The sequence below is a fragment of the Geotrypetes seraphini genome, chromosome 9, assembly GCF_902459505.1.
Source record: "Geotrypetes seraphini chromosome 9, aGeoSer1.1, whole genome shotgun sequence".
NCBI classification, from domain to species: Eukaryota; Metazoa; Chordata; class Amphibia; order Gymnophiona; family Dermophiidae; genus Geotrypetes; species Geotrypetes seraphini.
The window spans coordinates 150,231,823-150,256,183 of NC_047092.1; the positions used below are offsets into that span (position 1 = coordinate 150,231,823).

A 24,361-nucleotide genomic window follows, 5' to 3' on the forward strand; every position below is an offset into this window, starting at 1 on the left:
ATGGATGTTGCTGGTATTGGTGAAAGGATGAAAAGCAGTGGAGGGTAGGTGAGGACTGAGTGAAAGATTAGGAGAAATAGGAGACTGGGGAAGGCGAGATGGGGGTAATGGAGAGGCAGTGGAGTAATGGGAGTACTGGAAAGAGGCTGAGAGGGAGATGGGAAAGCAGGTAAGTAGATGAAGGCTGAAAAAGAGGAGGCTAAGAAGGTGAGAGAAGAAGAGAATTAGGTTAAAATCAAATGGGTAGACATAAACACAGCAAAGAAAAAAGTGGAAAAAACATACAAAGAAAGATCAGTGGCAGACAGATATAGAGAAGGAAGACAAGAGGAGGGAAAACAAAATGGAAAGGCAGACCTGGAAAATAATTTAAAAGACTGACGCAAGAAAAGTGGAAACAAGACTGGGACCAGCCCAATTAGAAATAAAATGCCTAAACAACAAATGTAGAAAATAAAAATATTATTTAATACTTTTTAAGGATTAGAATGTGTCCCCTTTGGGAAATCTGCATCTTTTCTAGTTTTGTATTTTGTAGAATACAGGAGAAAATGCATTTCTTTTTATCTTTTACCAGATTTGCCCTGCTTATAGAGTTTGGCGTTATTGGACAGAGGGGAGGTAGGTCTCCATTTCAGATTTTGCCTGCATATTTTTGTGGTCCCCTATTTTGTATCAAGTGAGGGTCTGTCCACATTCTGCATGTGTGATTCAGGTGAAGGATTCTACTAGCATTTACTCTGTGTTGCAATCTGTAACAGTCCAGCTTGTTCTAGTTTCCCAGTGGTAAGTATATTGGTGCTTTAGGGCTCAGTGTAATATTTATAGCACTGTCTTTTCATTATTGAGTTAGGGCTACTTTGATTGGGTCAGCTTGCTAAAAAGGTTTTGGATGGTGTTATTTTGCAAAGTGTCTGGCCCTATTTACAAAAAGGCCTCAGGCACCCAAAATAAAAATGCTCAACTAGTGATATCTACATCCTGTGGTGTCACAAGACAAACAAAAACTCATCTGATTTCATCAAAAGTGTCTGCCAGTGGAAGAAATGTTTGCTGTTCCTGAGGTGGTAATCACAATTTTAATATTTTTGTTTAATGTATTATATACGAGGGATAGCTCTGTTGTTGTGGAATATGGAGTTTGTGATACAGACCTGGAGGTGCAGGGTTTATATTGAGATTTTGTACAATCCTGTAAAGACTTCACTCCACACATTTGAATTTGTTGAATGATGCTACTGTTTATAATGGTAGTTTTACTTGGTAGCTGAAACTAGCTGGAGGAGGGTTTCTTTCATCATAGAAGGCCTGATGTCTTATAATGTTAATTTTAAAAAGGAGGAAGGGGTATGTGATGTAGTAGTTGGCATGATGTTTGAAAATATCATTTTGGCATGTCCCTTCCCCCATTGCCAATCCAAATAATTCTGTCTAGAGATGCCACTGGTGCAAAGTCTGCAGAAGAAGAGTACCCATGGACATTATCTTAATGCAAACATTAAAATTGCCTCCTAATGGCACAGTCATTGAATACTACAAGATCAAAATACAAACTTTAAAAAGCTGGTTTGTTTGTTGTTTTTTTTACATTAAACCAGTCATTTATGTGGTGCCTGCCATTTGCTAGTGCAATAAAGGAAACCTTGCAGGAAACTGTAATAATATTATATTCCCATCCAGAATTCCATTGCAATAGATTTATCACCCACAATTTTTATAGTCAGCAGTACTTCAAGTTTCAAAAGTTTATTATTTCTATTAAGCTTGTCCATTTTAAGTAGTGTCCTTTTCAGACTGTGGCTTTGTTTTAAGACAAGGCTTAAGCAGCAAAAACATTATCCCGACCATATATAGCAAACCACATATGTAGAAGGAAACATCATACTTTTCTGTGACATCATAGATCCAACCTGTAAAAAGATTAAAAAAAGGCTTTTAATCTATGCTTATTCCCAAGAAAGATTAAACAAATAATGTAAAGTTTGTTAACGCCACATTCTGCAGCCTCAGAATTGTACTCCAACACCTCTGAAATCTAAGGATAGGCACTAGTGTAATACCTAAATGCAACTGCTAGTCTGCCATTTGGGGAGCATAATTATGGGCTTTGTTTGACCCACAGGACTCCAAGTTCAGTTCCAAAGAGAAATTATTTTTTCACTGAGTTTCCTTTTGAAAATCTTACTAGTGTGCTTAATGCAGGTACAAAGTACAGAACACAGCGTTTTATATGCAACCCTCAGCTTTAGTTAGTGGGGAGGCCCTGTGCAAAACTGAAGGAGGAAGTGCCTGAATAGTTTACAGGAACAGGCTCTGGCAGCTGTTAGAGCTTCTGACTGAAGGCTTCTCATGCACAAGCAGGGGCCCAGTAAGGCAACAATCTAGTCGACCCCCCATGCAATCATGAATTGCAGCTGTGAGCTGTCATCCTTATTCATTAAAAAACAGATATGAGCTTGAATGCAAATTACTTGCAGTAAAACTATGAATAGCGTAATGTGTGATCTCTGAAACTGGGCTGCTGTATTAACTTACTTAACAAATTACTAATGCATAGTCATCAAGGAAATAGCCTGGCTCATCCTACAGTGCTAATACATGTTATTCATATTATTTCATTTATGTGGAGGGGAATTTTCGATAGAACATCCAAATCTGACTTTGGATGTTTCCCACAAGACATCCAAAGTCAGAGGCGGAGAAATAGCCATTTTTTTAAACCAGCAAGACTGCAAAATGTCCACTTTTTTTTTTATCACCTACTTAGAAATATTGGCTGCCAGGACATTCAACTTTATTTGCCATTTTTGATCACAAAACCGTCCAAGTTCAAAATGTCCTAATCCAGACCATTTGGACATGGTAGGGACCAACATTGAAATGACCTGGCTACACAGACATGTCAACAAAGCAGTGAGTAAGAATTGTCTTGGATAAATCACCATTAGAGGCGCATAGCACTTCAAAGAGAATCAAACAGACACTCCAAAAAAAATAAGAGAAGTGAAATTAACTAAAAGGTTTCAGTACAGGCTTAATTTTCCTTCCGAGTAACCAAAGACCCCGGGCAGGTATTCATGAGTGAACTAGCACTTAGAAGAACGTCTAAATAAATCCTGCCCTGTACATCATATGACCTTAAATAAATAAATATAAAGTGCAAACGTGCATCCAATGTGGGAACCAAGAAAAAAATACAAAAAATATATCAAAAGAACCCCAAGACTTAATAATGAAAAGAAAAAACCTCAAAATCAAAAAGATTGGTAACAAACATCCCCACATGTGAAACCACATGAAAACAAAAAATCCCACAAGTCATAAGAAAATGGTATCAATAGTTCATATGAAAGTTCATAATAAATCCATCTCCAATGCATGTGCAATGTGATATCCAATAGAGAGAATAAATAAGTGAATCGTATCTCTGTTCAATAAATAGCTGATAAATAATATCTCCATTCACACAGTTCAAATGAAAGGATGACTTAGCTCATTCATAAGCAAACTGTATCTCCGCTCAACTTAGCTCATCCTGTATCTCCACTCGACAGGTCCTGTTTTGATATTCTTCGTCAGGAGGGAGAATAGAACCACAATAAATTCTCCGGTCCAAGAGCTGGAAATGCAATTATCATCATATGGTAAACCTCTCACCGAGTTTTGTACCGGCATGCTTTTTTCAAACATATCATCTGTTGGCTGCGTTTCATTGATGATATTTTTTTCATTTGGACTTCTACTGAAGAACAGCTTACGTTGTTCATTACCTGGATTAATTCTTTGACTACAAGTGTGAGGTTTACTTATACTAGTCATAAACAACATATTGTCTTTTTAGATACCGTGGTCATGGTCCAGGGGGGTAATCTTTCAACTAAGGTCCATCATAAAATTACTGAGCGAAACAAGTTTTTGTCATACTCGAGTTGTCATCCCACATGACTAAAAGCGGTCATTCCAATAGGCCAATTCTTTCGGGCCAGAAGAATCTGTACTACCTATGCTGATTTTAGAGCAGAAGCTAATATCCTTTGGGATAAATTTATTAAAAGGGATTACTCTACATTAGTGATACGTAAAGCCTATTTATGAGCTAGGCATGCTAATCGGGATCTCCTTATCACTCAGACAAATAAAGAAATATCCTCTAATCAAATTTGCGTGATTTCTCATTCCACCCAATCCGCAGCAGTGGCCCGGAGTATACGTAATCACTGGCACAATTCTCCAACTACATCCAGTGTTTAAAGATAACCTCTGTATTGCATTTACTAGGGGGAAGAATTTGTCTGAACATTTGGTTTCCTCTGATTTTGGTATGGATTCCCATTCTATCAATAGGAGAGGTTTTCATTCCCCCTGTGGCCATTGTACCATGTGTGACACCTCTCATCCTATTTCCAAGCAGACGTATGCTCTTAAGTCTATTATATCTTGTGACTCTACTTATGTGGTATATGTGATATCTTGCCCTTGTGGCCTTATTTATGTGGGCTGTATCACCAGGACGGTAAGAGTCAGACTTATTGAGCATCGGAGCTGCCTCAATACGGGGAAACTAATGGCTCCGATGGTGTCTCATAATTTGGAACACCATCATTCTTTTGCCCACTTGAAATGGGGTGTTCTTGAACAACTTCCTAGTAATTTCAGCAGAGACAGGAATACTTACCTTTTACATAGAGAAAACTTTTGGATTTTCCACTTAAAAGCATTTTCCCCTCAGAGTTTAAATGAAAGTGTGGACAATGTGTTTCCTGGCTCGACGATGCATTTTGCAGCATTGGACCTTATTGACTCCTCCGTCTTTTTGGCATTGGAGAGCTCATCTTCATGTGTTAGTTCTCTGGGAGGCGCGTGAGGTGGGGGGCTCCCTTAAACGTCGTCTGAGCTTTTTGCTGCTTTGGGACCCCTATTTGCGTTCCTTGTCTCCTAGGGGGCGTAGCCTTGTTCTTAATACCCTGGCTTGATGGTGCACTCTCCTGGCTAGTTCTGGATCTTAGCATCTCTCTGCTCTGAGGAAGGGGAGGGGAATGAGTTTTTTTGGGGGGGTCTGTTTTTGGAGGGGATGCATTGTTTGTTTAGGTGCCCTGGGATCATCAGAGTCCAGACCCTGGGGGGGACTTTGGTTTGTGATTTTCTACTTCCTGTCCTGATATTCCTCTCCAACTGGGGGGGTAAGGGGGGGATGGTGAGTAGGGCTGGTGGGTAGGGGGAACAGGGGGGAGGTTGGGGCTTTTGGGTGGGTATAATTGACGCATGTTTTTGTCCTGCTGTACTTGCTTATGCAGATATTGCCTATGTTCCTCTGTGCAGGCACTTGTTATTGTTCTTACTTCTGCGGGTTTTTCATGTCAATAAAAATTGTTTACAATCTAAATGAAAGTGTGGACAAATGTTTCACATAATATTATCATTTAGGGGAGATTCCATTCTATGTTTTAGTGTGTGTATGGGCGACACCATTTCCTTTGTTAAATGTAGCCATTTGTGATGTCATCACATTTTTATGTTGCCATGGGCGAGGCCTTCTGGATGTCTTAAAAGAACCCTCCCAGTACGCTGCAAGTTTCAGCGTGATTGAGCCGCTGTACTCAGTGAGAGGTTTACCATATGATGATAATTGCATTTCCAGCTCTTGGACCGGAGAATTTATTGTGGATCTATTCTCCCTCCTGACGAAGAATATCAAAACAGGACCTGTCAAGTGGAGATACAGTCTGCTTTCGGATGAGCTAAGTCGAGCGGAGATACAGTTTGCTTATGAATGAGCTAAGTCATCCTTTCATTTGAAATGTGTGAATGGAGATATTATTTATTTATTTATTTATCAGCTATTTATTGAACAGAGACACGATTCACTTATTTATTCTCTCTATTGGATATCACATTGCACATGCATTGGAGATGGATTTATTATGAACTTTCATATGAACTATTGATACCATTTTCTTATGACTTTTGGGATTTTTTGTTTTCATGTGGTTTCACACGTGGGGATGTTTGTTACCAATCTTTTTGATTTTGAGGTTTTTTCTTTTCATTATTAAGTCTTGGGGTTCTTTTGATATATTTTTTTTATTTTTTCTTGGTTCCCGCATTGGATGCACATTTGCACTTTATATTTATTTATTTAAGGTCATATGATGTACGGGGCAGGATTATTTAGACGTTGTTCTAAGTGCTGGTTACTAGGAGGGAAAATTAAGCCCGTACTGAAACCTTTTAGTTAATTTCACTTCTCTTATTTTTTGGAGTGTCTGTTTGATTCTCCTTGAAGTGCTACGTGCCTCTAATGGTGATTTATCCAAGACAATTCTTACCAACTATTTCTTATATTGTATATTTTTTGTTGGTAACCTTTTTTTTTTTGGTTTTTTTGAGGCCTATTCAACAAAGCAGTGAGACACCTTAAAGTAGAGAATGACACGGGGACCATTTACTGCGGTAAACCATGGTCACCGCAGTAATGGGGACATCTGCAAATGGTTTACCACAGGAATGGGAATAAAACCAGTCCATCGCTCCGCAGGAATGGGGACAAGATCTTTCACTGCCCCGTGGAAGCAGTGAAAAGTCTTGCTCCTATGGTAAAAAAATTGCACCAGTGTCAGACTCGGCATTTCCTCCCCAGCTCCTCCTGAGCCTATTTTACCTTCAGGAGCCAGCCATGCCACAATGAAGACATAAGGAATCCAGAACCAAAGCTTGAGACCAATGTTATTTGAAGAAGAATATTACCAGACAACAAAAGGTAGAAAAAAATAAATTTATTTTATATTTTGTGATTAGAATATTTCAGATTTGAAATACGTATCCTGCTAGAGCTGGTATCAGACATAACTGGGGACCTCAAAGCCCAGACTGTGCTTCTTTAGCTTCCAGCTGGCTTAGGGCTCTCTCTCTGACCAGGGGGCAGTTGCCCTAGTTGCTCTCCCCTAACACTGTTCCTGCCATATGTGACTGAAGTATTCTGTTAGCTTGATTTTTCTATGTAGCATTCTGTAGTAATTTGGTTTGTTCAGTTTTTACAATAGTGGAGGGGATATTTGTGAAAAGGAGGGGAGACAGGGGTTTTGTTGATCCTTGTTCTGTATTATTTGTGTTTCTAAAATGACAATTGTACAGAATAGTCTCTTTACTTTAATAAAATAAGTTCAGTATAAAATCATAACTATTTGAGGCTTGTGTGGATGGGATCTGACAGTTTGCAGGACGGGGATGGGGACTCAGCTCACAGGGATGGGGTGGGGACAGGGACTGAGCTCGCGGGGACGGGGCAGGGACGGGGACAAGCTCACGGGAACAGGGCGGGAACAGTGAAAAATTTTTCCCCTGTGTCATTCTCTACCTTAGAGGGAATTGCTGTGAACTTAACATAAAGGGTGCTAGAAGTACATCTCACCATAGCCCCCTTCTAATGTATGGTGAACCTTCCAAAACTCCCCCACAACCTACTATACCCACCTTTCTACTACCCCAATAGCCCTTACAGCTGCAGGTGGCACCTATATGACAGTAGGGTAGGATTTGGATGGGTTTTGATGGGCTTACACTTTCTACCATAAATGTAGTGCTTAGAGTGGCTTATAGGCCCGGGTCCTCCTCTATGGCTCACTAGTCCACTCACCAGGCTATTTAAGATACCTGTGTGATGCTCTACTAGGATTTCCCATACTGTTTCATTCTAGTTTTTGTGGGGTGGGAGGGAATCAATGGCCACTGGGGGAGTGTGGGGATGTCATAACTTAATCCCTCCACTGGTTATCTGGTCAGTTTGGGTACCATTTTGGCACTTAGACACTTTTAAAACAGGTCTAACTCATAACATTTAAGTTCCATCCAGGACTTCTTGGGAAAGGTTCAATTATTACCACAAACATCCAAGTCTAAGCCCGCCAGAACACGCCTCCAACATCCCCCCCCCCCTTTTTTTTTTGTTTTGGACACACAATAGCTAGGATGCTTCGCAAGACATCCAGAAAGATGGTTTTGAAAATCGTCACTTGGACATTTTGGAAATACCCCTAATAGTGATTTTGGCAAAGGCAAAGCTTCTGCAATTGAATTATAAAGGACAACTACTGTACCATACTACTAAAAAGAGAATAAATTTTTCTTGTCTTATTTAACATAGTGTAAGAAAGATTATACAATTTATGTTGAAACAGTCCCAATCCCAGAAGAACCATCCCTACTTTCATACAAAAAAAGGGTCATGGGGCATAGTTTCCAAAGGCGGCGCTCTCAGCATCAGATCCCTCTCCCTAAACCCCTATAACCACTTTGACTCAAGAAGGCAGTGCTCCCTATTCGGGAGGTGGGGGGTGATGTTATCAATGTGCGCTACTGTTAAAATGGGCTCTTTGGCCACAAAACAACAAAAGAAAGGCAAGGGGAGTTGTCCTTTCAGCCAAACAAGTCTTTATTCAAAACATCGAAATGTTTTGAATAAAGATTTGTTTGGCTGAAAGGACACCTCCCTTTGCCTTTCTTTTGTTGTTTTGCTGTACTTCTGAGGTGAGTTCTTCTTATTTTGCCACAAGCCATGCTACTTCAGCACAGGGTCTTACTACTGTATATAAAATGGGACCCTGTGCTAAAACAACACAACTTGTGGTAAAATAACCCATCTTAATGGTAGACTAGGTTTATAATGTCCTCCTTCAGTAATCAAACCCTCTTCAAGCAGCAGTCAGTACTCCAATTATTAATCAGATCAAGCCTTCACATGTCAAGGCTACTGTCATATTCAGGGTCTTTCAGAAGATCAGAGAAGCCCACGCCATTGCAAATCAGTCTGGAGTTCTTTTTAAACAAAATACTGAATATGCCCCGTTTCTATGTGAAGCCTGGGCCAAATGGCTCTACTGCCTTCCCCCATCAGACCCTGATCATGTTACAAAACTCATACTTCAAGAAGATAACTGTGGCTTCCACATTCTCTTCTAATTCGTACACAATTATTTTAATTGACTCATGCTTTTTCTGTGTTGTATATAGTTAAAGCCTTTATTAATCATTTTCTTCTGAACTTTTGAAATGACCTGCATACATACAGAAGGTAAAAATGTAGTGATCGTATTACATTTTGGCAACATGGAACAACCAATACAGCATCCTCCCTTTCCCCTCACTGAATACTTAACCATGAGCTGCATTCAAGGGAATTTCAGAACTGGTCATGACCAGATATTCAAATAAATCTGTATTTGTTCTGTTCTGTATCCAGTTCAAGGAACAAATGTCAAGCAGTAGTACTTGCATGAATTACAAACATTCAGTGTTTTGAAATCAGGTTCATATTTCTCTACCATCATTGAGAACAGATATAGTCAGGAGGAGGTACTCAGGGCTACTAAGAACTGGCACCTTTCCCATTGCTTGATAGATATGACACATAGAAATATGATGGCAGATAAAGGCCAAATGGCCCATCCAGTCTGTCCATTCACAGTAACCATTAACTCTTTCTGTCTCTAAGAGATCCCATGTGACTATCCCTTACTTTCTTGAATTCAGACAGTCTGTCTCTACCACCTGTTCCGGGAGACTGTTCCACACATCTACCACCCTTTCTGTAAAAAAGTACAGTGGAACCTTGGTTTACGAGCATAATTCATTCCAGAAGTATGCTCGTAAACCAAATTGCTCGTATATCAAAGCAAGTTTCCCCATAGGAATGAATGGAAACTCGCTTGATACGTTCCCCCCCCTTCGAGGCCACAAGCACTGCTCCATACTCCCCCCCCCCCCCGGCGATCCGGCATTCCCCCCCGCTCGGCCCACCCCCCCTCGATCCTACATCCCTCGCCGAGCACCCAAATAACATCCCTTACCCCGATTTGGCACCAGCACTAGCACCAACGCACAGGACATGCCGGTGCCCGAAGATCCTCCCTCTGGGCTGGACTGAGCATCGAGCATTTGCACATGCTCAAGGCCTTCTGGTCTCACTCTCTCCGAGATTCTCAGAGATCTCTGAGAATCTCGGAGGAGCGAGACCAGAAGTCCTTGAGCATGCACAAATGCTCAAGGCCCAGTCCAGCGCAGCCCAGCCAAGAGGGAGGATCTTCGATGTTCAATCCAGCCCAGCCCAGCCCAGAGGGAGGATCTTCGGACACCGGCACCAACATGTCCTGTGCGTTAGTGCCGGTGCCAATTCGGGGGATGCCGGATCGCAGGGGGGGGATGCTGGATCACGGAAGGGGGGGGGGCGCTCGTAAATTGAGTCAAGCTCGATTTCTGAGGTGCCGATTTTGCGAATGTTTTGCTCGTCTTTCAAAACACTTGCAAACCGGTGCACTCGTAAACTGAGGTTTGACTGTATTTCCTTAGATTACTCCTGAGCCTATCACCTCTTAACTTTATCCTATGCCCTCTCATTCTAGAGCTTCCTTTCAAATGAAAGAGACTCAACTCATGCGCATTTAGGTATTTAAATGTCTCTCAAGAAAAAATAATTAATAACAATATTCAACAAATCCAAGTAGAAAAACCGATGTTATTAGCCAAGTCGTGGAGCTATCCACTGAAACACATTTAATAATTACTGGCGAAAAAGCTTCAACTGCATCAAAATCAGATGGCAACCCAATTGGATTTCAAGCCGTTCAAATTGTATATCACAGGCTTAAAACTCCACTCTAGAAAAATGCAACTTTCAACATGGGTTACACACCCACCACTGTGCACAAGAAAAAGAAGCAAGAAACAATGCAAAACTTTATCGTCACATGCATTGTTTCTTGTTTCTTTTTATTTTTCCTGTGCACAGTGGTGGGTGTGTAACCCATGCATTTTTCGAGTGTGGAGTTTTTTTGCCTGTGATATAGAATTTGAACGGCTTCAATTTATTTAAATGTCTCTATCATATCTCCCTTTTCCCGCCTTTCCATTAAAGTATACATATTGAGGTCTTTAAGTCTGTCCCCATATGCCTTTATGACAAAGACCATGCACCATTTTAGTAGCCTTCCTCTGGACTGACTTCATCCTTTATATATCTTTTTGAAGGTGCGGTCTCCAGAATTGTACACAATATTCTAAATGAGGTCTCAACAGAGTCTTATACAGGAGCATCAATACCTCTTTTTTTCCTACTGGCCATACCTCTTCCTATGCAACCTAGCATCCTTCTAGCTTTCGCCGTCACCTTTTCAACCTGTTTGGCCACCTTAAGCTCATCACAAACAATCACACCCAAGTCCTGCTCTTCTGTCGTGCACTTAAGTTCTTCACTCCCTAAACTGTACCGATCCCTCGGATTTTTGCAGCACAATATATGACCTTGCATTTCTTAGCATTAAATTTTAGCTGCCAAATTTCAGACCATTCTTCAAGCTTCACCAGGTCTTTCCTCATGTTATTCAAACCATCCTGGGTGTTTACTCTATTGCAGATTTTTGGTATCAGCCACATAGAGGCAAATCTTACCCAACAGCCCTGCATCAATTTTGTTTATAAAAATGTCGAAAAGAACAGGCCCAAGAACAGAACCATAAGGCACACCACTTGTAAAATCCCTTTCCTCAGAGCAATCTCCATTGAACACTTCCCTCTGTCGCCTTCCACTCAATCAGTTCTTGACCCAAACCATCACTTTGGGACTCATCTCGAGGGCACTCAGTATATATATTAGATGTCTGTGTGGAACACTGTCAAAGGCTTTGCTAATATCTAAGTACACCACATCTAGCGCACTCCCTCTATCCAATTCTCTGGTCACCCAGTCAAAGAAATTGATCAGATTTGTCTGACAAGATCTACCTCTAGTGAATCCGTGTTGCCTCCTGTCCTGTAATTCACAGAATTCCAGAAACTTGACCATTCTCTGTTTTAAAAGCATTTCCATTAATTTGCTTACTACAGAAGTCAAACTTACTGGCCTATAATTCCCTACTTCTTCCTTACTTCCACTTTTGTGGAAAGGGACCACATCTGCCCTTCTCCAGTCCTCCGGTACCACTCCCGACTCTAGAGACTCATTGAAAAGGTCAGTCAGCAGAGCCACCAGAACTTCCCTAAGTTCCTTCAACACCCTCGGATGTACACCATCCGGCCCCATCGCTTTGTCTACCTTTATTTTAGCTAGCATCTCACGAACACAATCCTCTGAAAATCTATCAGGGTCTATCACTCCTCCATTCCTATTCATGTTTGTCTTCTCTGGTCCCATTCTCGGCGCTTCAGCCGTGAACACAGAACAGAAATATTTGTTAAGTAATTCAGCCTTTTCTTTATCAGCTTCTACATATTTCTTTCCTTCACCTTTAAGTCTCACAATGCCACTTTTGCACTTCTTCCTATCATTAATATATCTAAAAATTGTTTTGTCTCCCTGTTTTACCCATGATCCCCAAGTGTTAATAAAAGAGCTCAGTGCTGCCTTTTCATGATTCTGTGGCTAGACATGATTTCGAAAAGCCGTAAATCCGGACATCTGGTAACCTTACCTCAGTGATCACCTCACTCCTGAAGAATAGCCTGATATTTGAATACCAGTACCTATTTTGCTAGAAAAATTGCACTGGTTGGAAGGGAATCAAAAAATATAATTTCACAGATTAGTTTCTAATTATTTCATGCTACCCAAGCTCGACAAAAGCCTGTGGTTACTTTGTATTGATGAACTTTGCACCAATTAAAAAAAAAAAAAAAGAATATGCAAATCTGACATACCGGCCTAGGTTTCCAGGAAAATTTCACCACACACATCTAAGCCACTACTTGTAGGTTAATACAAAACAGGTTTATTTTCTTTCTTTCATAAAGCCTGTTTCTCCACAGGCTCTACAGTCATAGGTTCTTTTAATCCAGCGAAAAAGAAAACAAAATTTATCTTGGCTGCTACCACAGTGGTCCCTCCCCAGTCTCTTGTCAGCCATCCTTCTAGTACACTAGTTCAACTTTGAGATACACACAGGCATAAAATAAATTCATAGTTTGAGACCTCCATAGTTTACCTTCAGTCACCTCTGCAGGAGAATAGGGAGAAACTTCAGCAGGACTTCTCTTCCCCTCCTTGGGGCTTTCTCTCCCTTTTCCTAGCCCTGTCTTTTATGTTCCTTATTTTTGATTCCTGGTCTGCTCCTCTTCTCCCCTCCCCCCTTTCTATGGCTGAAGTATATGTCAGGGTAGTGTTTTGGTCTTGTAAATAAGTGCCCAGTAGGGAAAGTGGCAGGGTTTTTTTAGACTCCCTCACAGCATAGTACTTTTAATTTGAAACACGCAATAGGTACAGGATATCTGCAAGCATCCTGACCTATTTTAAAGGTGGGTAGTTTTTCACAGTAGTTTTCAAAATAATGTAGCTGCCTAACTTTGCAGTTAGGCAGTTCCATCTGCCCCCTTTGCCCTTTGAAAACTCTGCTGCAGACAGAGTGGCTAAATATTCACCAGGTGGTTGTACCTAGAAACTCACAGAAACATGCATCTTGGGAAGTGTAGTGTTTTCATAAATATGCAGGTATATATGAGGCCCCATTTTCCATAGGCGTTCAATGTAAGAAATGGGCCACCCATGTCAGGAAGTTCACATTTCCCTGTTATTTTATGAAAAACTCTGCCAAATGTGGAGCCTTTTGTAAAAAAAATATGAATAAGGACACCAGAAAATACTCATGTATTTACCAGCATGTAGAGTGAAAGCAGTGATTTTGCAAAACTACACAGAAAACAAGAGTGGCAACATAGTGCTGGTACTTATATGTGAAAACTGTAATTTGGCAACTGCCATGTGTAGTTGACTAATTTCACAAAACTTTATGTGAATGTGGTGGCAATTAGCTAACAAAACTGCCACTTTTGAGGCAGAAACAAAGAACAGGGGTATTAACAGTAATTGCACCCTGTTGTCTACAGCCTTGGTCAAAATGAACCTATGTGTGCCTCAGAGTTGGTATAAAAGCTGCCAGAGAAATTTGGGTAAATATACATATAAATTTTTGGCCCATCTAAACCAGTGTTTCTCAACACGCAGTTTGCGTACCCTTGGTGGTATGCGGGCTGCCTGTTGGGGGTACACGGCCTAGCCCCCGCAGGGGATCCCCCCCGATGGGAATCCCTGCTTGCCCCCTGCTGAAGCCACTGTTGGGGATCCCTTCCTGCCTGCCCGCCAGCTGCACCCCCCCCCCGCACCACCTCCGAAGCCGACCCTGCCACCTCACCGGAACCGACATGCTCCATCAGCAGCATCAAGCAGCAACTCCACACAAGGACGGGCCAGGGCGCATGCAGCGACTCACACAAATATGAGGGCACTAATTTGGGACATAGGAGGGAGGGAATAGAAAGGGAGAATTGATGGGAATGAGTGTGTGAGTAAGAGATGTGCACATGGGGAAAGGAAGAAAGGAAAATTGGGTATAGACAGAGAAGAGTTAGGAGAGATGCATGGGGAATAGAAGGATGAGAGGGAGAAATGGTGGTGGCATTAAGGACTCATTTGTTAGATTTCCCAACAACATACACATTGGATTTATAACATTCTAGCATATTGGACTCCTGATGCAGGCGTTTCAACCGAAACAGAGCCATGCCATGTCATGCTTCTCCAGGTTGCATTGTTATATTGCAATAGATGACATTTTATCATAAATAAAAGGAACTAACTACACTTCTCTCTCTGTATTCGCGGTTTCGATTATTCACGTTTTTTAGCTTGCTGGCTCCTCCCCCCCAAATTACATCAGCTTGCATAGAGAAATTGCTGATTCCAAGCGTTTACAGAGAAAATCGCTGATTCCCAGCACTTTGTTCACCGTGTTTTGCCTCTCCTTCAGAAACAGGCCAAGTCTCCCATCATGTTATTTGCGGTTTCACCATATTCACGATAGTTTTTAATAGAAAACATCAAATAACATATAAAAAAGTTTATTCACGGTTTTTCAGTATTTGCGGTTCTGTTAATCCCCTATCACAGCAAATACAGAGGGAGAAGTGTATTCTTTGGTCCTCACTCTGTTCTTTAATGCCACTGTTTATACATGTTGATACTTGCAAAATAGCCTCTTAAATGTTCAAATATGGCCATGTATTTTCCACCACATATCCATATTTGAATATAGCAGGGACAAGAGGAGTGGCCTAGTAGTTAGAGCTGCTGCCTCAGCACCCTGTGGTTGTGAGTTCAATCCCAGCCTGTTCCCTGTGACTCTGAGCAAGTCACTTAACCTCCATTGCCCCAGGTACCACAGTTAAATTGTGAGCCTGCCAAGACAGAAAGGGAAAATACTTAAAGTACCTGATTACTATTCAATGTATTGTAAACCACTTTAGATGAATCCCTTCATGAAAAAGTAGTTAATAAACAAGTACAAACCTTTACCAGATTCCCTAAAAAAAACCTGCTCAGTGGCTTAATAGAAGCTGCACTAATGGCTGTTGTTACAATGAAAGATTTTTCTGTCTTAATTTTTTTAGCTAGAGCTTAAATTACTACATTTCACTGGTGATATAGTTACAGTTTATTGCTTTTATTCTGCCTTTATCCAAAGCGGATTACAACTTCACATACATATTTAAAAACAAACTTAGGCCCGGATTCTATAAATGGCGCTGGTATTGGTGGCTGCCTAACAATGGCTGCTGATCGTGTCAATCACGCATCAGCGCCGTTTATAGAATCACAGCTGTTTGTTTTTTTTAAACAGGTGCCTTAAATATAAGCCAGCATTTTTCAGGCCTACATTGAAGGCATCTGTTTTACACCTATGAAAGTGCCTAGGGTCACCTAAGCACTTCCTAAGGCCACTTCCTGTATAAACCATGCCCACCCTGGCCTCAGGCGTCCTTAGGCGTGCCTAGACACTTTAATAGGCGTGCAAACGGTGCTGTCAATGTAGGCACTATTCGCCACATTGATTTTTTTTAAAAATGTGTGCCACGATTGGTTACTTAGATGGCGGTAGGACGCATACTGCCAGCTAGTGTCAGGGCGCCGTTACTGGAATCTGGGCCTTAATAACAATCATACATACATCAATTTATCTTTCTAAAAGACTGATTGCAAAGACTCTTCTCTAAAACTTTCAACATGTGATAAAGGATGCTGGTAACTACGGCAATAAAGAACCCATTGCAAGTTGATAAGTATAAGAAATTGAAAAATTGTTATGAATGCGAAATTCTAAAAGAAATTTCTTCTGGTTTTATCATGGTAAACTAGATTGTGTTACAGCATAAATGGGCAAATTCTATAAGAGGCGCTGAAGTAGGCACTGTTCAGCACGATTCAAGTAAAATTGGGTGCTGTTTAATGAATCGCGCTGAGCGGCACCTATTTCGGAGGTGCCCAATAAATAGGCCATCTCTAGACACAATTAAAAGTTAGGCGCCTCTGTGAACGCTCAAGCACGCTTAGGAGCAGCGATTCTACAACAAGGCACCTAATACGTAGCCAAGCCCAGGCCTAACGTGCATGGTGCCTATTTTTTTATAGCCGCCAAAATTTTTAGAGGTGCCTTATTGCAGAATTGCTCTTCTTGATAGGCGCCTAAGTTTCAATTATTGCTGATTAAAAAGCTTAATTGAGTTTGTTAAACAATTTAGATAGGCGCCTGTTTAGTTGGGCGCCTCCGAAATAGGTGCCTAACATTAGGCGCCGGTTACAGAATTTGGGTCAAAATGTATTGTGAAGAAGGTAGGGCATGTTACAGTAGTTAATGATGCAAAAACAGAGTGGAATTGTACTAATCAGAGTGATGTGCACAAATAAAGTGTCCTTCAACTCATCTGATAGGTCAAATTTCTTTATTCATCCAATAACTCAATGATTCATCCAATGACTCAATGACTCGACATGCACATGTTTCGGCCAAACAGGCCTGCCTCAGGAGTCTTAAGAGTCTTCAACAGTATTATCGAATAGCATTATGCATGAATATACACTCACTCATATAATTGCTACCGAATAAGAGCTTGTAAAACATTGCTTGGAGCCCAGAGAGGTGCTGGGCGTTCTATAGAGTCATTGGATGAATCATTGAGTTATTGGATGAATAAAGAAATTTGAACTATCAGATGAGTTGAAGGACACTTTATTTGTGCACATCACTCTGATTAGTACAATTCCACTCTGTTTTTGCATATTTGAATTTGTGGTTTTGTTTCCCCTGTTTTATTCCTCCACAGTAGTTAATGATTCACAAAGACAGATGATGACACTTAAGTTTATGGCCTGGCTATTCATGATATTAGAGTGGATCAGCACAGACTTGACCATTTAAAGCAGCCGCAATCTATATTAACTCAATTAAACCTGAAAAGTGGACTTTCAGATAGACAGAAGACTCTGTATTGAATCAGACACTAATCTTGTTACCTGCAAATGGCGGTCCCAGTAATGCAGATATTCCATTTGCACAAATGATGATGCCATATGCATTTGCAAGGTGGGTAATCCCCACCAAATCTTCGGTCACGACGGGCATCAAAGAAAAATAGCCGCTGGAAAATCCTATAAGGGCACAGACAATAGCCAAGGCAGCATACATGTGCATCAGTGGCAATACCAGAATCGAGACCCCCAAAGTAATGTTAGCCATCAAAAAGACATTCCAAGCTGTGACACAGGGCAAGTCTCCAATGATGCCAAGAATCACTTTCCCAAAAATATGGACTATTGCTATTATGGAAGTCAAAGGGAAAATATCATTTTGTTCTGTTAAGTTATACATCTTGACAATCTCAGGGAGGTGAATAAAAGGAATAACAAAACTGCAATATGCTAAAAGAGCCCAAAAAACAAAGGCCACAAATACTTTATTGGTGAAGAGTGACGATGTTCCAAAGTAACTGGAGTACCAGGACCAAAATCCGTTCCTGATTGTCAAGGTTATGTGACTGACTGTTTTTAGGATGCTAAGTGCGTACATGTCCTTGAAGGCAATTCCATTTCTTCTCTTACCCCTCCCCCCCTTTATTGGGGGAAGAGGGTTAGTGACATCAGCCATTGCTGGTCCTTCGTTTTCTTCCACCTCAGTTGACAGCCCATTGGGTGTAAGAGTTTCTGCTGATGGTGGCAAAGTTTTCTCAGTTTCATTTGTCACCGTCCTGGTCTCTACGCTCTTCTCAGTCTGTTCACTGGAGGGAAGAGGCCTCATCAGCGCACCACAGACGCACAAGTTTAGTGACACTGCACCCTGTATAATCATGGCGTTCCGCCATCCAAATTCCTTGCAGAGGTACTTCAGTAGCATAGTCATCAAGAAGGTTCCAAACCCCGTTCCAGTGGTACCAAGTCCCTGCGCCAGGGCTCTCCGCTTCTGGAAATACTGCCCGACCATGACGACAGCAGGCAAATATACCATTCCACTCCCGATACCTGCAGGCGAATATCAGAAGTGACTTATTGAAATCAACACCGTCATTCTCGAGGGCAATTTTCAAACTGCCCACATGGCTACAAAGTCCACAGGTCTTTTTCTCCCATGGCCTTTGCACCAGTTTTCACACTGAAATTTCACATGCATGCTTGCACTCTGAAAAGGTTGGCCCAGAGACTTGCAGCTGTTTTGTTCCAACTGAGTCCATCCTGATAATTTTGAAAATACCCTCCCCTGGGGATACCTCTGCTGAGTACAGGTAGAAATATTACATATGAGTATTACATAGGTGCTTATATGACTTCACACAGAACCTACCCCAGTATTACAGAAATTTTCACCTGCTCCAAAGAAGGTCTGGACCAGAAATAATACCAGTCCTTTTCAGTGCAAAAATTAGCTGTAACTCCACCTCTGCTCTGCCTAAACTATACCTCCAGAATTGGTACACATACACTTTTGGTTCCAGCTAATTTTTGCACATGTACCTTTACACTATTTTATATAAACTCTCTTCTGAGTGCAAAGCATCCTATACATATTAAAAATGCTTTATATGAAATTACCTAGTGAAAGCTGTCAAAAAACCCCATGGTACCATGAGACCATGGTACAGCAATGTCTCACTTGCACGTACAGTAACACACTGAACGTTCCATACCTTCTGAAAATCTCTCTTACGCATCTGAATTTGACTTTTGAATGTTGCTTTGAAACAGCAGCAAATGGCTGCTTCCACATGTTAAAATAACCAGTCAAAATTACGCAGACATCATGGTGGTATTTTAGCTTTCCCTAGCCACTTTTTAAGTCCATTTTTCTTTACCTGGTCTTGTAGTATTTGCCCCGTGATTTACATTTTGTTTCCCCAGTTCTAGGCAATTCAGTCAGACCATTTGATCACCTACCTGAAAGATTACAGCACAAAGAGATAAATAAACTAATCATGACAGCAAATTTCTCCAAAGGTGGCCCACAGGTATCTGCCCTAGGGGTTTAGGGGATCTGAGCACAGTATTCACATTTATGATTAATTTTGAAGTTTAAGCATTTTAAAACAAATTGGTTTTAAACAAATTTAAGTATATAAAGCCTGTGAAATTGAGTTTGATAATTAACATAAAAACACAGGGAAGTATCACTGAAGTACTCCATAAAATCTGAATATAAGTATAGGGAAACCAAGCCATTGTAATATCACCAATGAGGTTGGCTCTTAGGCATTGGTGAAATGAGGCTTTATGTGAATTCCATTTTCCTGCAAGTGTTTTAAACTTACTGTATATTAATTTGAAATATTTATAAAACGTTTTTAAAAAGGAAAGACTCTTACCTCCTCTTCTACTAAACCGCGGTAGCGGTTTAGCACGGGGAGCCGCACTGAATGGCCCATGCTGCTCCCGACGCTTATAAAGTTCTTATGAGTGTCTGGAGCAGCGCGGGCCGTTCAGCGCGGCTTCCGGTGCTAAAACCGCTAGCGCGGTTTAGTAGAAGAGGGTCTAAGACATTTTCAACAAATATACGTTGCTTACCAGCTATCATTCCAAATGTAACAAAGAGGTATTGTACGTTGGTAGCGTAGGCGCTCAATATCCAACCAAGACCATTCAGTGTTCCTCCAATTATTGCTGTCTTGCGACATCCACAAATGTTGATGAACAACCCAATAAAAGGCCCTACAATATAAAAATAATTATTGGCAAATGACAAAAAAGTCAAAGCCACTTAAATATGCATACTCTGTGGTAATTTCTGTATATCCTAAAGGGGAATTTTCAAAAGATATTTGTGAGGGTAAATGGCTATTTGCAGGTAAACGAGTTTTTAGAGAACTAACCTCTCTTTTAAGTACTTTGTTCCATTACTACATCTCCCTGAATTTCTTTAGGCAAGGTTCAAACTGTTGGAGACAATAACATCCATAGTTTGGATTCACATTTTTATGCATATGAAGTAACCACAAAAAGAAAGTGCTAATCTCTCCAATTTTCAAATGACTATAACTTTCCTTTTCAAAACTTTCATGCTGAAAAGGATGCAATATGAAAAATTTATTTAGAAACTCTTGTAAGTTGTATGGTGACTATTGACTCCATTAATGTAGCGAATATTGGGATATTAGCAACTGGAAGATAACTCGCTGGCAATGAAGAGTATAATGTAGCTGATTTTATAAGTGGGGAAAGCATAATTTGAAAGTAGAAGGGAAAAAAACATGATCTAAAATATAGTTCATTAGATCTGTAATCCGTCTTATTGCCTGCAAAAGGAAGATATCAAAAAAAATTATGAGGGATAAAGATCTAAAGGACAGGAAGATCTACCGTATTTGCCGGCGTATAAGATGACTTTTCAGTACCTTAAAATCCTCCCCAAAGTCGGGGGTCGTCTTACATGCCCTTACTTTACATTAGAGAGCTGCACGGGGACGCCCCTAGGGTCGCGGGGATCCCGTGGGGATGCCCCCTAGGGTCGCGGGGATCCCATGGGGACGCCTCCGAGGGTCGCGGGGCTCCTGCGGGGCTGGATGCTCAGTCTTCTGGATGTACGCGGCTCTTCTTCTCCCTACCTTCTCTGCTTGCAGCACAGAGCCGAACGGAAGTCTTCCCGACGTCAGCGCTGACGTCGGAGGGGAGGGAGGGCTTAAACAAAGCCCTCCCTCCCTCCGACGTCAGCGCTGACGTCGGGAAGACTTCCGTTCGGCTCTGTGCTGCAGGCAGGGCAGATAAGGAGAAGGAGAGTAGCCTCGCGGTTCGAGTGGCTACCAAGGGAGAGGGGCGGCCCGCCCCGGTTGCAGCACAGCCGACCAGGTTCCCTTACTTTTGTGGCACTTCCCCGACCGACCGATAACAGCCCGGGTCCGACAATCCTCCCTGCCCTGTAGCCGCGAATCTAAATTACCTTCTTACAGCAGCTGTAAGAAGGTAATTTAGATTCGCGGTTAAGGGCAGGGAGGTTTGTCGGACCGGGGCTGTTGTCGGTCGGTCGGGGAAGTGCCACAAAAGTAAGGGGACCTGGCCGGCTGTGCTGCACCCGGGGCGGTAGAGAAGGAGGGGGGGAGAAGGACGCTGAAAGGCCATGGTGAAGACAGGAGGGGGGGGGGAAGGACTCTGAAAGCACTTGAAGACAGAGGAGGGAGAAGGAGGCTGAAAGCACATGGGGGAATACAAAGGGGTGGAGAAGGACGCTGAAAGGACATGGGGAAGTTGGGGGGGAGAAGGACACAAAGGAAATAAGGAAGAGAGAGTAGGGAGAAGACGCTGGCAGGGAAGAAGACAGATGCCAGACTATGGGGGGAGCAGAGAGAAGAAGATGGGTGCCAGACCAATTTGGAAGGGGGAAGAAAGGGAGAGGCACAGTAACAGAGCAAATGGAAGATGCAGAAGGAAGAGAGATAGTGGATGGAAGGAATTGAATGAGAACATGAGGAAAGCAGAAACCAGGCAACAAAGGTAGGAAAAGAATTCTATTGCTTTAGTGAATTAATTAAAATTGTTGAAATAAATTCTGATGTTCTTTTAAGTTTTATTTGTTGTGCAGAAGGTGTGCGGAAGAAGGGGTAGTCTTATACGGCGAGTATATAACAAACTCTATATTTTAACTGTAAAAGTTGGGGGGTCGTCTTATACGCCCAGTCGTCTTATACGCCGGAAAATACGGTACTTAATTTATATAATATTAATTTGATTTGATCTTCTGTTACATGAGAAAAATTAATCCAGTATCTGTCTGCTGGGGAAGCTACTTCATTCAACAAGTGAGAGCTGGAACAGGCTCCAATAAAGAAAATGGGGAATGAATAGTAATAATTTTCTCAAAAAAAATTTTTGCCAGAACTTCAGCCTTTCACCCTCACTATGTCACTGTGCTCAGGCCCACTTCAAGACCCGTTCTTTCAATTTAAAGTCACAAAAGCAGGCCATAATATTTCAGGCCACGGCATGAAGGTGACCCAACGCATGATGTGCGTGCTTCACTTGTATGGCATAAAGGTCCATAGCTGAATCTTGTTCTTGTATGCAGAATTTTTCTAACCACTTCTGCATTCGAGTATCCAGGGGTCTCTGGTACTTCTCGAAATGCAAATTATGTCACCACCCTCTATTTTCTAAATTTTCCAGTTTATCTGTTAACTGCAATAAAGTTCACTTACAATCAAGCAGCCCCTGATCACAGCTGGCGATGGAATCCGCCTGTTCTTCCAATCTCTCGTCATTATCAGCTTCGTGTTGGCCTAAGGCCTTTATTTCTCCATGCAGGTCAGAAGCCAGCAAGGTATGATTTACACAAACTGCTTTCACATCTGATTTTATTTCTGCCATCCAAGCTTTCAGTTTGCCAAAAGTGCCCAAGTCCATAATCGGGTCAGACCTTCCTGCACCTGTTGATTCTTTACCAGGGCTTACACTTAAGCTATCTAGAGAGGCCTTTGTCACCATCTTGCCCGCCACGTGGTCTGGATTTGCTTCGGGTAAGCAAACTCCGCCAGATTTAGAGTTCACTGTTTCGTCGCCATGATATGAAAGAAACTTTCTGTTAGCGAGAGCCATGCAGGAGGCAGCCAATTTACTGCTGGGGAGCCATGAAAAAAGCAGTTAAAGCTGGAGAGCACGTGGAGCTGAGAGCTCAAGCATCCATCTTGGAAGCTGATGTCACTTCCTCCCTCATTTGTTTTCTAAAGCATTTTGGCCCCCTTTTATCAAGCCATGTTAGGGATTTTTATCAGCGGCCACTGCGGTAAAAGCTCCGCCACTCATAGAATTCCTATGAACATCGGAGCATTTACCGCAGCAGCCGGTGATAAAAAAAAACCCTAACGGCTTGATAAAAGGAGGCCTTTATTAGAATGGATTGCTTCTGCAGCAGACTCTTTGAATTGTATATTTGTCCTTTACTATTTTAAAGGATGGTCTAGCAGCCAATGGTTTTGTAGGCTTGTAATTTTGTGATGTACTGTGGATTTTTGAATATTGTAAGATATGTATGTTCTATTGTAATCCGCTTAGGCTTAAGCATAATAATTTATTTTTAAATAAATAAATATCTTTGTACAGAAAAGAAGAGTCCTTGTTGAAGAGAGTGTCACATGGATATTACTGGCTGCCATGGGAAGGAAATGTGTTTCTCTGTTCTCCTTTCCACGTGGAGCCCATTAGTACCTCTTAAGGCAGGGGTGTCAATTGTCAGTCCTCGAGGGCCACAATCCATTCGGGTTTTCAGAATTTCCCCAATAAATATGCATGAGATCTATTAGCATACAATGAAAGCAGTGCATGCAAATAGATCTCATGCATAGTCATTGAGGAAACCTTGAAAATCCGACTGGATTGTGGCCCTCGAGGGCCGACATTTGACATCCCTATCGTAAGGACACTCCATTCTGACCAATTTTAGTAGAAGCTAGATTTTATCATCTATCGGTATTTCATTGCCCTTGACACAGCCGACTAGTGAAAGGTGGCCATGTTGGGCAACAGTGTCTTTTAACCTGTAAATGTTCTGAAAGAAACAATGAAGACTATTTCTTATATACAGGTGTTTTCCATAGAGTAAATGTATTGCCTGTTTCCCTTACTTTTTTTTATTTTATTTATCATCTCAATGTAATTATATTTCCCATTCCCCCTTTTTCCTCCTAGTTTTGTGTTAGTCTCATGTAGTCTGTCTACTCCCCCTTTATTTTTAACTAGAGCTGTTTTAATTTTTTTATATTATTAATTTTATTGTAAACCATTTAGATATTTGTGATAGACGGTAGTAATTAATAAACCTGAAACTTGTTCCTGGGATTCTCAAGCCTTCTCCACTACTAGGGCTGCATACCGGTTCTTCAGTCAAGGGAGGATGGAATCAGGGTGTCGATTTGGCAGACTCTGGGAATCTTTGTCTACTATCTTTCAATACAGTTTCATCTTCCCCTCTGCTGCAAATCTTTGCTGCCTCAAAAAGCATGTCAATGATGTATTTCTCATTCTCATACGCTTTTTAGATTCACCGCCTCCTCTCTCAGTTTCTCCACTTGTTCCATGAAT

General features: G+C 41.5%; 1 protein-coding gene across 1 annotated transcript in view; it reads right to left on the reverse strand.

Moving 5' to 3' along the window:
• Positions 1-1,651: 1,651 nt before the first annotated feature.
• SLC16A14 (solute carrier family 16 member 14) overlaps positions 1,652-24,361 on the reverse strand; it is a 49,374-nt gene continuing 26,664 nt past the window's right edge. The window contains exons 3-5 of the mRNA XM_033958528.1: positions 19,862-20,005; positions 17,327-18,328; positions 1,652-1,910 (exon numbers count right to left, since the gene is read on the reverse strand). Of these exons, the coding sequence (XP_033814419.1) occupies positions 1,774-1,910; positions 17,327-18,328; positions 19,862-20,005 (1,283 nt within the window). The 3' untranslated portion in view covers positions 1,652-1,773. The remainder of the gene's footprint in view (positions 1,911-17,326; positions 18,329-19,861; positions 20,006-24,361) is intronic.